General features: G+C 45.8%; 1 protein-coding gene across 1 annotated transcript in view; it reads right to left on the reverse strand.

Moving 5' to 3' along the window:
- Positions 1-15437, reverse strand: part of LOC118101836 (thyrotropin-releasing hormone-degrading ectoenzyme) — a 109238-nt gene that overhangs the window by 73389 nt on the left and 20412 nt on the right. Inside the window, exon 4 of the mRNA XM_035147858.2 lies at positions 6119-6245. Within this exon, the coding sequence (XP_035003749.2) occupies positions 6119-6245 (127 nt within the window). The remainder of the gene's footprint in view (positions 1-6118; positions 6246-15437) is intronic.

A 15437-nucleotide genomic window follows, 5' to 3' on the forward strand; every position in this document is an offset into this window, starting at 1 on the left:
GTGTGTGTGTGCGTGCGTGCACATTTCAGTTTAGTCCATCTGTTGTTGTGTGTCACCCTGAGGCGACGGCATGACAGCGAGGGCGAGAGACAAAGAGCGGAAAAAAGAAAAGACGAAAAGAAAAGATTAAAAGATGCACAAGTGGTGAGGATGTGTGTGTGTGTGTGTGTGTGTGTGTGTGTGTGTGTGTGTGTGTGTGTGTGTGTGTGTGTGTGTGTGTTGGACCTCAGGCGCTGCTGTCTGTGTGTCTCTGTGGATCCCAGATGGAGCCAGAACTCAACAGAACACATTAGTCCACTTGGCGTGTTCTCACACACGCGTTCAGACACGCTCAGATATTCGCTGTAATTCTCCTGACAGTCGATCACCTGAGCCCCGCGCTCGCTCTGCTGCTGCAAGATTTCTGCTCCACTGGAACAGTCAAGCGAATCGTACGGAAGCCCGGAGAGGCCCCGTCATCGTCAGCGCTTCTCCCGCTGTCTCTGAACACAAGTCCCAGGTCGGAGCCGATAGGGAGAGAGGAGGAGCTGGAGCATCTCCGGGTTTCGTTTACGAGGAAGAAGAAAGAGCAGAGGAGGAAATCGGAATCACCTGATCTGCTCTGAGGATTTATTCACTTCAATCAGCTCCTCTTGCTCAACACACTTCTGATTCTCAGCTCCTGGAGAACGTCTGCTCGCTTACGACAAACAGGAAAAGACATTTTCTCCGTTATATCGGTTTCTCCTGCGAGGACGAGTGGGAGTTACACTGTGACCAAGAAAAGCTGGAAACACAACAACATGAAGCGAAAACTAGATCTAAAGATTCCAGATACGTTGAGAAATCGGCACAACTGAAACCCACTCTTCTAAACGGCCTCGGCCACACAAAGACATTCTTCACTGTGCCGAGTGAAGAGAGAACAGAAGTTGAACTCTGTTCGCTGGGATGAACATTCAACCGTCCAATGAGAACGCAGCCGCACCTCGGAATGCACCTCGGAGGAAAGTAATATACCAGATAAATATTATGTTTAGAAACCGGGAAAAAATCCTTTGAAAGGTTGGAAAGGTTAAAATCTAATTAAAACAGGCGGTTTGAAGCCGTGCAGGATGTTTTGAAAATAGAATTTAAATCTCTGCAAATATCATTTTGTGTTTGAGTTTCTCTTCTTGAAACCTGCTGCTTCTCTTTCACAGTGTTTGTTTTACAGGTTTGAAAAACTCAGAGATGTTTTTTTGGAGCAAACATTCAGTTGGACTCAAAGATGAGATTTTACAGTGGTCAGAGGTCAGAGGTCAGAGGTCACAGTGACGGTGGTCGGTGGAGGAGATTATTCTACTTTCATTCACTTCATGTTTTAAATCTGAAAAATGAAACCAAACCAGGCTGCTCAGTTAAATGGAAACAGACGGCAGCTGCTGCACTTCAGAGTCTGTGAGCAGTTCCACGCCGGCGTTCATTACGTGTGAAGAGGGATGTTTGTGTTTTAGCACCGATCACAGTCGGTCCACACGCAGGCAACACGCGTTCCAGCTGGTTTATTTCCTGTGAAAAGATTCTTGTGGGAAAAACCAGGATTTCAGTTTGAACCTGTCGCTACGTGTTAACGTGTTTTACACAGAAACACGGGCTGTTGATGCCAGGTGTCGTTAGGGTTCATGATCTGGGGAGCGGGAATATCCACAGCGACTGTTAACGTGGCTCCGGACGACGGAGGCGGAGATTAGAAGAGCCGGACACACAGACGGACGTCCGCGGGCTCGTCTCGTCCGCGGGCTCGTCTCGTCCATCCTACAGGTCGAAACCGCCGATGACCCCGACTCTTATTCTTTATCGCTACAATCAGTTTTTTCGTTCGTCTGTAAAAAGCAGTTTTCCTTCCGTCCCTTTAACTTTGTATCTCAGCTCATCATTTCTCTCTCGCTCTCTCAGGGGAGTCGATGCCCTGCATGACAACAGATGGAGCCCTGCAGCCCTGGGACCACGCACACATGTACACATCCACACATACACACACACACACACACACACACACACACACACACACACACACACACACACACACACACACACACACACACACACGCACACGCACACACACACCTGGAAGAATGAGATGTTTTGCTGTTTTTTATATTTCCGTATAAACCACAGTTCACATTTGAGTTTTAATTAGATTTTGAAACGTTCACTGAATCATTCTGAAGCTTCAGTTCTGTTTTAATCATTAATCACAATAATTAAATGGATGAATAAATAAATATGTCAATAACTAAATAAAGGATAAATAAATATAGGATATGTGGAAGTAATAAAATGAAATGTAAATAACTAAATAAATACATAATTTATTTTATAAAGACATAAATCATTTTTTGTCCTCCATAAAAAAACCTGCACTTGTCTTCGTATACTGACTCCCAGGATTTTCAGATTTTATTTTGAAGCTTTTAATACTCTGATATTATTGATTCGAGGCTTGAACCTGAGTTTGAATCATCTCTTTTTTCATAAAAAATTATTTCATGGGGATTTGATTTTGTTCTTTTATTTCCCATACAATATATTTTCTATTCAATGTGAATTCTTTTGTGCATCGATTGGAGTCGTGGTTTTATCAGAGGAGCAGAACCCAGATCAGCTCTTCCCTCCCTGAGACACTGTCGCAGATGAAAAACGGTGAAAATATGCATCTCGGTATGAAACACCAAATGTTGGCATAAAGCAGGACCAGATATTATTTGGCTCCGGCCCACGTGTTGTCTCCACGTTTGGCTCAGTTTGAGGAAAGTGGTCATGGGTTGATTTGGATTGAGGATCGGCTCCAGCGAGCGGCACGCGGCCGAGCGGCGGGCGACGGCGCCTGGAGCCGGGCCAGAGCGCTCGGGTGGATTCTGGTGCGTCATCCATCAGGAGTCTGGTGCGAGTCCAGCAGGTGTGGCAGGTTGGCTGAAGGGCACGGCCGAGTAACGGCAGTTTGAATCCTCCTCAACAGTCGAACCAGGAGGTGTCGTGGGTTTCACATGCAGCCGCCGCCGCTCGTCTCCCCGTGGATCTGCACTTCCTCTGTTCTCGTGCACTAACGTGAGGATGGATAGAAATGCACGACTCTAATAATCCTATCATTCTCCATGAGAGCTGTAAACATGCAGCCGTCGGAATCGCACGCCTCTAATTGGCTGTGTCGCTGTGAAGTATTTTCCAGTTGCCACACTCACGAGGTCTTTCTGTTTTATACCTGTGGCTAATCTGTCAGTTATGAATGCAGCGATTTCTACCTGCTGGGTTTCTACATTGAAACGTGCTGGAGAATCGTTTAGAGTTTTGCTGCAGCGTGATTATTGTGTTTTTTTTTTTTACACCTCTGCTGTTGTATTAAAACTTCTCAGCTTCACGGAATGAGACTTTCACACTGTGGGTCTGTTTAGTGAGATCATACGGTTTGTGTTACAGCAACATGGTGTCGATTTGATCCGTCGTTGTGACAACCAGACAACACACTTTATGTTATAGCCATTCACACACATTCACACACATTCACACACACTCTCACGCACTCACACACACTCTCACACACTCACACACACTCTCACACACTCACACACTCAGTATTTCATTCCTAATAGAAGAGCAGCACTGAACAGAAGAGATGTTCCTCTTCTCTCCCGACTGGCTGCAGCGGAACCTTGACAGACAGATGCTTCGTCCAATTACCTTCCAAGTACTTTTTAAAACCTGCCCTTTACCGAACACTTTCCAGCGAGGACGTCCCAGATGGTTCAGTGGAAACCAAACCATCTGTCGTCTCAGGTTAGAGGCTCCTAAAACTGTCCCAGCGCTCTGTGGGAGCTGCTGTAACTTCACTGTTACAACTCAACTCCGACTCCCAGCTCCTCACAATGTGACGTCCTGGAGGTGGGAGGTTTTCAGCTGCCGTCTCTCAGCAGCCTGCTCTGAACCCAGGACGTGAGCTCACTTCTAACTCAGCGGCCCCGTTAACGCAGCTAATACGGGGGTAAAGGTCAGGAAGGTGAAGTAAATGTCAACGCTAACAAACAGGAGGCTTTGACTGAAAGTGAATCTCTAATGTGATGGATGAGTGTGGACAGGAAGGAGGTGTCTGACACGAACGATATGGAGCCACAGTGATCATATTAGCGAGAGTGTGCGCGGAGAGGGAGGAGGAAATGCACCGCGGCGACACGGCTAATTGATTGCGACAGGACGGAAGTGTAAAACACAAACAATTATGAAGACAGAAGAAGAAGAAGCAGGAAAGGGAGATGAAATTCGATTGATCTGACACGATTCATTAATTCGAACAGGACAGAAGCAGCGTAAACACGGAGCTGCATGTTTCTGCTGCTTTTTACACGGTGGAGCAGAAATCTGTCGACCGGAGAGAAGAACGATCAAATCTCTACAAACACTCACGAGTCCCTTTGTTGTAGTTTAGAATAAAACCGTGAAGATCGTGAGGATCGTAACTGACGGCGCCGTTTGGCCGCAGGATCTTTTCAAGAACTCAGGAGGCCGACGATCACTCTGACATTTGGGGATTGGTTTTTGCTTCTGAACTCGCTGGCCCCAGCGCTCCCACGCACAGCGACGCCTCTGCTCCGGTCAGACGGCCGGTGTCTCTGCCCGGAGACACTGGAGACACATCCACGTCTCAGGCTCACAAGGTATCTGTGAAGCAGCTGAGGCAGCAGCTCTGGACGACTCCAAACATCGAAACCTCCGGTCCGACCGATGGCAAATCAGACGTCTGGGTCGTCATGGTTACAAACTTATGGAACCGTTATGGTTTGGTTGAGTTTAGTAAAAGAGACGACACTTTTCAACACTTCACCAGAATCTACCGCTGCAATTTACTTCACCACTTGAACTTCAGTTCCTGCTTCAAGTTTAGATTTAACAACGTATTGTCTTGGCAGAGAGAGAGAGAGAGAGAGAGAGAGACAGAGAGAGAGAGAGAGAGAGGGAGAGAGAGAGAGAGAGAGAGAGAGAGAGAGAGAGAGAGAGAGAGAGAGAGAGAGAGAGAGAGAGAGAGAGAGAGAGAGAGAGAGAGAGAGAGAGAGAGAGGGAGAGAGAGAGAGAGAGAGAGAGAGAGAGAGAGAGAGAGAAACCTGGACCATCATTTCCTCAATCGACACCTCAACTCCTCTCACCGCTCTCTTCAGCTGAGACGACTCGTTTCATCAACTTCTTTAACTTCTTCAGTTTCACTTCTTGCTGCTTTTCCAGTTTACACGTTAAAAAAAATATGTTGCTAAACAGCTGCTAAAACAAATCTGAAACCCGGACGTATCAATCAACACCTCAACTCGCAGCGACTCTTCTCTTCGATTTTCCAGCTTGTGCAACTTAGACTAAATTCCTGTTTGCACCAGTTTCCTTCAATGTTTTGACACAAGCACGTTTAAAAGGCTCAGAAACATAAAATAAAACCTAAAGAGCTATTTCAATTATCTGTCCATTAGCTCCACTGATTATTTGAGGGTCGCAGTGGGAGACGGAGCCACTTCAATTATGCGATGGAGAAAAGCTGAGTTTTTTTCTTCAGCCACTTAATGAATATATAAAAATGAGCAGGATAAAGCAATGGGGGGGGGGGGGTTCAGTTTCAGGACATGTGCTTTTCTTTGATACCTCACTCTGCTGGGTATGATCACATCTCTGGACAAAAACCCTCAGAAGCAGCGGCGTTTAATGTCTGAACACAAGCGGCCGTGAGAGTCCGAGGTTCAATTCCCGGAGCTAATCACACTGTACATCCCCCTGACAGGCGAGCGGAGGAACAGGACACAGTGTTTTCTCTGCCTGAGATGAGAACAGATTGATGAACCCAAGCGTAATTGTGCGAAGGACAAAGAGTTGGCCCACGTCCCTGAAACGGCGCAGGAAGGGGAAGTTGTTTTCTCTTCCTAATGTGGATCAGCAGGAGGATAGGAAAGCTAGCGGTGCGGTTTTTTCGTCTAACCCAGGATGACAGGAAATCAAACATCAAAGCTTTCTCTCTCTTCCTTTGACTGGGCAGGACGAGCGAGGACGCAGCCGACAAAACTTTCACTCCACAACAACAGCTCGACTAAATGGCGTCAAAGGTAGAGGACGACGTCAGCAGCCTTACCTAGCTTGGGCAGCGAGTACTGCACTTTGAAGTAGTCCTGGTAAAATCCCAGAAGCCTCTTGGTGATGTGGAGCGCGTAGTCCCCTGCGCCGCTAGCGATGGCGTCCGGCCGGGCGTACAGACGGATCTGAAGTCAGAGAGAGAGAGAGAAGTGACATATGCTGATTTGAACAGAGATTCAGGACAGGACGTAACACAATCAGCCTAAATTCAGATCCGCAGAGAAACAGGAATTGAATTGGAGGGAGTTATTTATTTCTTTGTTCACGGAGACAAAAGAGAATCGGAATCAGGCCGGAGCTCCGCAGGTCGAGTCCACGGAGAACACGTGAGTCGGGTCGAGGAATAAAAGAGTCGGGTCGAGCTTTTTTGGTTCAAATCTCCACAAAGAAAAATGGCGTTGAGTCTGCGAGCGGAAAAAACAATCGACTCAAAGAAGAGAGGAAATCAAAAGAAGGTAAAAGATCTGTTTTAGGTGAATTCAGATATTTATCACAGTCGAAGCTCTTCATACAGTCAGTGATCGTCTTTACACATCCTGTATAGTGAGTGACAGTCTGTATGATCATGAATACACAGACTGGTTTGTATCGGAGCCTCTGGGACCGTTTGACAACATGGTGCCGTCTCCGTGTTGCTGTGATGGACGGATCCGTTAATCACTTTGAACCACGGCACTAATTACACACACACACACACACACACACACACACTGCCGGTTGACAGACAGGCGTAACCATGGTGACAGGAGGTGGTGATGTCACAGATCAAAGGAGAAACCAGCTCATTGTCGGCTGGAGGACGGTCCGCTGGTCAAACGCAGGGTCGCCGTGGTAACCAGGGTTGAATTGCTTAACAGCCGTGCCGACGTGAAGGAAACCGAAATTATCTGGTGTCCAATCGAATCTTAAAAGTTTACATTAGACAAAATGTTGGCTGCACCCAGGAGGCCGACCTTAATGAGCGGATCCATAAACTCTGTCTGGTGGAGGTAACGCAGCGTCTGGAGGAAACTCCTCTAATCTCCACACACGGCACAGCAGCGAGTCTCTGGGCAGACGGATCGACCTGATCCCAGAGCTCTGCAGACAGCGAGTCCACGCACGTCCTCGCTCGTTAAACGTCCGCTGTAATATGTGACCCCAGTTTATTACCCGCGGGCAAATTTTCATCTAGTCTACAGTCGGGGTCGTGAAAGGTCCTGGACTCAAATCCTGGATGAGCTCTTCAGAGTTATTGAATTCTCTCTAGCGTGGGATCAATATCTTGATCTTCAGAAAAACAATACGCCCCCCCCACGCCCCCACGCCCCCATAAAGCCAGAGGACACACACACACACACACACTCAGGTGAACATCAGTGTCCTGGTAGTGTCACTGCGATCTCTCTCGGTTTTACTTCCTTTCTAATAAAGTCTGTTTTCACGCGGCTGTAAAAACACATTGGATTCGGTCTGCACGGACACAACACGCAGTAAATCAGCCTCTGCTTTGGTCGCCGTCGTATAAAAGCTGCTGTTAAACCGCACGAGCAGGAGAAGGAGGAGAGAATAAACAGAGCTGTGCACAGTCCCGACGCATTTATCAGGCTCCATTCACACATAAGGTGTCTCATATCCAGACTGTTTCCAGATCAGATTTCAACCTCCTTATATCTGCACCTCGTGTTAACGTGCGTCTTCTCGTTGAGATCTGATCGCTCTGTCCAACTTTCATCTTCTTTACACAATTAGAGTCGAGCTCCAACCTTCGTCAAGGCCCAAACGTCCCTTCAACTCAATCAAGCTGCAGCAAATTACTCAATTACACATTTCACTAAGTGTCAAATCTGGTTCCACAGCGAAAACTAATTAGATCTTTCCATGTTTCATCCTTCCATCACTTTAGTGGAGATCTGTTCGGTAGCTTTGGTGTAAACCTGCTGACAAACAAACAAACAAACAACAAACAAGTGGTCGTTTCTCATCATCTTCATCAAGATCAATGATTTCTTCTCGGTGAAATCGCAGAAAATGTCAACAACAAAAGTTCAATGTTGACGAAAGTGATGACAATTGTTGTGTAGTTCTTTTCTGACCTTTATCACATCCTTCCAACACGTTTCAATAAAGTCTGCTCAGTAGTTTTTGTGCAATCAGACCAATAAACAAACCAAACAACCAAAGGTAAAAACCTCCTTGAAGATTATATGTGATAAAATCTTGCCACGTTAGAAATAATCCAAAAGTTGATCTTATAACTTTTAAAGACGCGGACACCTTCATCTCGTCTGCAGCAGCCGGAACCTAAAATCTATAAAACGTACAAAACTCAGTTGCCTTTAGAACCGGGAGACGTTTGTTTCAGAAATGATTTTAAGATCTTATTGATTACTCTTAAGGTGTCCTACTTCAAGGCGTCTTAAATATATCCGACCTCTTGGTCCCCTGTGCACCTCCAGGTCCTCGGGCACCGGCCTGTTATCTGTCCCAGAAACCTGTTTGAGAACTAAAGGGGACAGAGCGTCTGTAGTCGAGGCCCCGAGGCCCCGGAAGGATCAGCCGGAGGAAATCAGGTCGGCTGACTCAGTAATTTATTTTTAAAAGTCTCTTCAACAGACAAAACTTTTACAGGCTTGTGTTTGTGGCGTGTTGCTTTGAATGGATGGTGTCGGACTGGCCACCTCTCCAGAGGGTACCCCGCCTCACGCCCTGGGATTCAGACCCTAATGAACATTAATCTTCTCTACACAGTCCTGGTCCCCAGAGGACGGATCCCCGGATGTTTCCTCTAGCTCCACCATGTGGTGGAAATTCTTGTTTTTAAGTGAAACGACTCGTCAGCTGTTGGATAGATTGTTATTGTTGTAATAATCTGTATGAAGATATTTGTTACCTTCGTTCTCATCATCGGTAAAAAGCAGCTCCTGCTGATCTCATATGAAAGATGTCGTCTCCTGAAGGATGAAGCTGCCGTGTCGACAGTTTCCTGGATTATATTCCTGTGGATTATCTCTGTTTGGATTCTCCCATGGATTATAGATCTGTTTCCTACAGAAGGTTTTTAATGCTCTGAAGTTGTGTTTTCACCTGTTTGTCTGTTTGTCTGTTTGTCTGTCTGTTTGTCTGTTTGTCTGTTTGTTTGTTTGTTTGTTTGTTTGTTTGTTTGTCAGCAGGTTTACGCTGAAACGATTTGCACAAACCTTGGAGGGATGTGACACAAACCAGATTAGAATCCATTAAATTCCAGGAGGGGAAAGACGTGAAAACGGATCCTGAGTCACACACAGCGACTCAAACACTGTTTCTACTAATATCTATAAATACCAACATTATAAATAATGAATAAACATCACCACAGAAACAACAAACAAGCTAAATCTAGCTCCTCCTCTTGGTGTTCACTCCCTCCTCTTCTTCACTCCTCAGTTCCCACAGCACGACTGATTTTTCAATATAAATTCTAACTTTTTAAAGCCCCTCTCCTCTTATTCTCCTCTTTCTCCCTCTTTCTCCTCCTGCACCAGAACTCATCTCGGAGCGCGACAGCCGGCAGAGTGAGTATCAGAGGCTTTATTGAAATGGTGGCGTCTCTGAGTGGACTGGCAGCGAGCTGCTGAATTGAGTGTCATCTCCTGAGGATTCCTCAGTCGCCTCCAGTCATGTTCTCCCAGGTGAGGAGAAACCACGGAGCATTCGATTCTTCAATGTGTGTCTCTGTGTGTTCTCACTTCAAAGTATGAGCACAGTCAGCGTCCGTCACGGGACTGAGATGTTCGGCTGGAATCGAACTACAACCACCGCCGACACGAGGAAGGTCCTGAGTTTAAACACGCCTGAGTACATGTGTATGTTTCATGTCTCTCTCTCTCTTTCATCCTCGTATGTTTGTGTTCTTCAGGTTTCACATCCGTCATGAACAATACTTCCTCTGAATTCTCACATGGTCTCACTCGGACATTTTCCAGATATTTCACTGGAGCTCTGTCAGGAAAAGTTCCAGAAAAATGTCTCCAGAACGTTTCAGGGAAATGTTCGGACTTTAGCGCGTCAAGTCTGAACGAGTTCCACCGGCAGCGGGCGGGAAATTTAATTCTCTGTGTAGCTGACGTGTTTAATTCCTCCTCATTATTCCCGATCTGTACAACAACAGTCGTGTTAATACTCAGCACTGTGCAGTTTCTATTTCTGACAGATTTCTATTCATCGTCTAATCCAGTGGATTCTACTTTTCCATCATGAATTTAACTGCTGTTAATAAAAAAGAAAAAACACTTTCTTCACATATTTCACAGTAAAATCCTTTTGAAGGAGGTGAAGGGATTATTCCCCCTGAACTGCAGCAAAGCTTTTAATGTGAAGCAGATTAACGGCAAACAGCGGCGGCAGCGGCAGCGGCGGCGGCGGCAGCGGCAGCGAGGTATCACAGCGAAGTGGAGCAGATCAGAAACAAGACGTCGCACAGAAATACCATCAAACACCCAGAAGCCAACGAGCGGCGCTGCAGAGGACGGCCTCTAATAATAGCCTGTCAGATAAAGGCCTGTCCGATCGGTGCAATTAAAGGAAATAAATGCCCTGGACCTTCTCACTCTACGAGCCGTGTGTTGTGTTGTGTTGTGTTGTGTTGTGTTGTAGACAAGGACGACAATTACCAGGACTGTCTCTGAAATCGAGAGCCAGACAGCGTCATCGCTTCCAGCAGCTGTGGAGACATCGATCACTCACAGGGTCTCGAACAGTAACTGCTCTCTGTGGCTTTGAGCTGCTGCAAGATACCGACACTACAAACAAGCTGCTGCTCTTTAATCAGATATTAGTTACACGTCTCAGGACTTGTAAACTCTTTTGATCATTTCATTTTGTTTTCTTTGTGATTTATAGTTCACAAATCCTCCGTGGGTTTGATCCCTGTCTCATTTAACACATTAAAAACTTGATTCCATAGGTAAAGGGCAAAGGGTCACATTCAATAAAGGGATTGGATTAAATAAAATGTGTTTAATTATGTATAAGTTTAACTTTGTTTAATTAAATCCCTCTCAGGTTATTTGATCTGTTCACATAACTCAACCTGACAGAAAACACTGGTGACGAGCGGCGCCTCCAGACTCTTTGATTCTGCGACGCAAAGAACCTGAAACGTCCTTTTCTCCTCATCATCGTCGATCAACCCGGGAAAAGAACGAATAAACGCCACGGTGACATTTTCTCTTCAAACGTTATTTAAAGTTTGTCAAATCAGGACACGAACACAAAACCTTCTCTTCTCCTCCCTCCACTCGCTCCTTGTTATCTCTTCGCTCGTCCGTGACATCTCTCGCCGCGTTCTGTCGCTCCGTCTGTCGCCCTTGGATGATGGATGGGGTGATGGACGCTCGGTTGCCACGGTAATTTGATGGATGGTTTAGCAACTGATAAGAGCGCCCGGAGAGCGCGGCAGCTCTCGGCGACACACACTCGTGACGTACTGTACGAGGGTCCTCGGCTCCGAGAGGCCCTCAGACACTCGCCGCTCCCCCCCCCCCACAACAAACACTGGTGACCCGTGACTGCGGCGCCACACATCTGTCCAACAGTATCATCACCTCTTCTGACGCCAGCGCCGCGATGAAGTGAGACGGGCCCCGGGAGCCGGAGCAAGGATAACAGTCTCTCTGTCAATGTCAACAAGACAAAGGAGATGATTGTTGACTGCAGGAGGACCGGAGCACGAGGAGGGAGGCGACCGGGGGGGCACGGGCGCCGTCTGGTGACACAGCGTCCTGTTACCATAGTAACACATATACCAAGCTAACGTACGTGGACATGGAGCTGGGTCAGAGATGTTTTTACAGTAAAGTGATATTATATTTGCAAAGTCCTTAATCGTGTGTTAACAATGAACTACAAACAGAATCCTTAGTTATGTTATTGATTCAAGAATATGGAATTATTGGTTATTGGTCAAAAGTCAAAGTTAAAGTTCAACTAATTTACCGGTTGGTCGATAAAAAAATAGTTTTTCACAGAGATATCGTTAACTTCTATTTTACACAATAAACAAATCATTGCATTTATCTCTCCTCCAAAAGTTCCACCACTGTTGAAATTTCTTCCTCATGTCTTATGATCGTCTCCCTTGAACTATCGGCAACACACTGCCCCCCCCTGACTTCCTGTGGTACTGCACAGGTTTGTCGGTTTGGTCGGTTTCCGTAAACTTTCAGAGGACGAGCAAGAATCTGGACAAATTGAACAAAACCAGGAACGAATCGAAAGTTGAACATAAATGAGTCTGATGATCGACCGTCAACATATTTAGATCTTTAATCTCTTTTCTAAAAGCTTTGATGAATCTCTGACATATTTTACTTCTGTGTCATTAACGTTTCGATCTGCTTCACGTTTCCAGTTCTCCGTGCAGATTCCCTCTCTGATGTGCAAACAGTAGTTTTCCTTTCTTTAGAATCCGGCGGTGATTCGTCGGTCGTGGGAGTCGTCACGTCGTCTTTCCTCTGAAGTGTCGCTGCCTGTCGATGCTACGAAGTGGGACGGTAGCCGGAGGCGTTCTGACGACATCATTCTCATGTTTTTATCACGTTGTTTATTGTGAGTAATATTTCACAGCCTGAGGAGGTGAAACGATCCAATATTTGATGAGAGGAAAAAGAGGAAATTTACTCTTCTTGGCAGAAATGTGTTTTTCTTCTTCTTATTATTACGTTAGTCATGTTGCTGCTCAGACTCAGGACGAGTCAAAGGTTACGTTCGGTCACGGAACATTAATCTATATCATCAAATGAGTTATTTGATGATATAAAAACAGGCTGAGGCCGACTCCTGATTGGCCGGTGCAATAAAACACTTGATGTAATTTGTTTGTTTACAAAAGCAACAAAAGCAAACGTCTAAAAACTTGTGCTGCATATTTAATAAGTTAGTTCTTTGAAGCAGGTCGTCTTTCATCAGTCTTTCTCAACGTGACTCTGCTGCTGCTGCACCAGTCAGGGACATCCCATAATCTTTTACAACAATAATGAAACCACATCTTTTTCTTTGCATTAAACTACATCTCCCATGAGCCTCGGGAACGCGTCCCCCTGTCCGTCCATGTTGTTAAACCTCAGTTAAAGTAATGGCTGTCATATAAAACTCCAGTGTTGAAGTGACCTTTATCATCTGACCCACGGTCGTTATCATATTATCATTATGGGATGTTAATGTGACTTTTTAATGTCGTTACAGGAGTTTAATGGTCGACTCTAAAAACACCGACACTAAAGACACAACTTTTCTCACAGGATCCAGGAAGGAAACATTTTTAATGTTTTTTCTTTATGACAGAACGTTAATATGTTCATGTTAATGTGTCTTTTATTCACTTTTAACCATTAACATGTTCATTGTTCTTATAATAAACGAAGATGGTTTATTTTGTATATTGTTATAAACTGACTCACTTCATCGTCATCTTTAGCTTTAAAGTTTAAGGTTCAGTGATTTCCAGTCGGTCACTACACGAGATCGAACATGATAACTAATCCTCACTAGTTGTTGTACTGTGGTCCGCCCGATAAAATACTGTGTGTGTGTGTGTGTGTGTGTGTGTGTGTGTGTGTGTGTGTGTGTGTGTGTGTGTGTGTGTGTGTGTGTGTGTGTCACTGATGTGTTTTTAATAGTTTGCTGCCTCAGAGGAATAACATCCATCAGACGGTGGAACCACAGACATTATATAAACTTAAGACATTAAGTATAAAAATACATTAGTATGTAGAATATGAATATGTATATAATCTCTATTGGCCTGTTTAAACCATATGAAGCAGCTGTTCTCAGTGTGATCGATCCTCTGAGGCTCCAACCTGCTTGAGAAACACCGACACTTTAACTCAGTGACGGAACGTGAAGGACTAACGAGCTGCATGGGGGGGGGTATTGAACCAGGAGTTCAGCTGGGTCGTCACACACGCTTTTGTTTGTCTGTTTGTTTCCTGTGAGATGTGAATCCTCCCTGAAGGGAAAGTGGCTCATTACGGGAACAGAGATTCTCACAGAGTCGCATTAGAAAGACGATTCATCACAGAGACAAAGAGCCGGAGAAACAGAAGAGACGGTTCAGAGAAGACACAGAGGAATTACAGTCCACAATGGAACCAGGAATCACACCAGACCCACGGAAATCCTCAGACCTTAAGATCTGATTACTGATGTTTGATTACAGCTCAGCATTCATCACCATCGTCCCCCACGACTGCAAAGCCACTGACAGATCCTCGTCCATCATCAGGCCTGATCACCGACCACAAAGAACTGGTCCTGAACCAGGTGGACCACCACAGAGCAACAGTTACATCCTGCTGAAGATCCACCTTGAACCTGTGGAGAGGAGATACCTCTTCACACCCAGCAACTCTCCAACAATCCAGACTGACTCGACCTCCTCAGACAGAAACATAAAGTCCTGAAGACCTTCATCTCCTCGGCTGTGGAGAGGGACAGGCGGCTTCACCTCCGGGAGCTGCTCTGCCCTGAACACAGGATCAGAGCACCTCCTCCCAAACCTGAATGATATCTCCAGACATCTCTTCCCTGCGAGGGTGAAGCTCTGAGCCCAAAACTTCATGAGGGACGTTTCACAACCCGACAATGGACTGAAGGTTCTAGAGACGTCGCTGGAGATCAAATCAGACATATGACTTCTGATTTCTATGTGTGTGTAATCTGTTGCAGATTGATTGAATTCATGGGGGGGGGGGGCAGAGGTTTGCAGTCCACCGACCTGGGACACGCCCTTCATCTCCGTAGCAACCAAGTATGAACACATCAGCAACAAGCAAACGTTATGATGATGAGCTCCTACATCGTCATTTCCAGATTAAACTTAATCTCTGGATGTAAAACACAGAGACTAAATTCCTGCTCTTCTCTCCGGTTGGAGGAGGACGGGGGGGACAAATGTCTCCGTCAGATGAAGCTGCTCTAACGCTCGTGAGGAGGATGGAGGGATGTGTTTGTTTCTCCTCTCCCTCTGTCACATAAAGCAGTTTCTTTCAAAGGTTTGGAGGAGGAGGAGGAGGAGGAGGACGGCGGACGGGAGGATTAATGTTTCTGTCAGAAGAAGCTTCTCTGCAAACAGACAGCAGCGTCTCCTCCGCCTTCAGGCTGAAACAAGGATTTTAATATGAGAGCGCTGCTGTAACAGAGACGCAGAGCGGTTCCAGCGACTGTTTGTAAATATGAAAATATGCATATGCTGCTTCCTGCATCTCTTTCATGCAGCGCTCGCTTCATTCTCCCTCTCTCTCTCTGCAAACAGAAGCACATCACGCTTCTTCAAAAAATTGTTATTCAAGCAAAAC

This window comes from Hippoglossus stenolepis, chromosome 22 (assembly GCF_022539355.2).
Source record: "Hippoglossus stenolepis isolate QCI-W04-F060 chromosome 22, HSTE1.2, whole genome shotgun sequence".
Taxonomy (NCBI): domain Eukaryota; kingdom Metazoa; phylum Chordata; class Actinopteri; order Pleuronectiformes; family Pleuronectidae; genus Hippoglossus; species Hippoglossus stenolepis.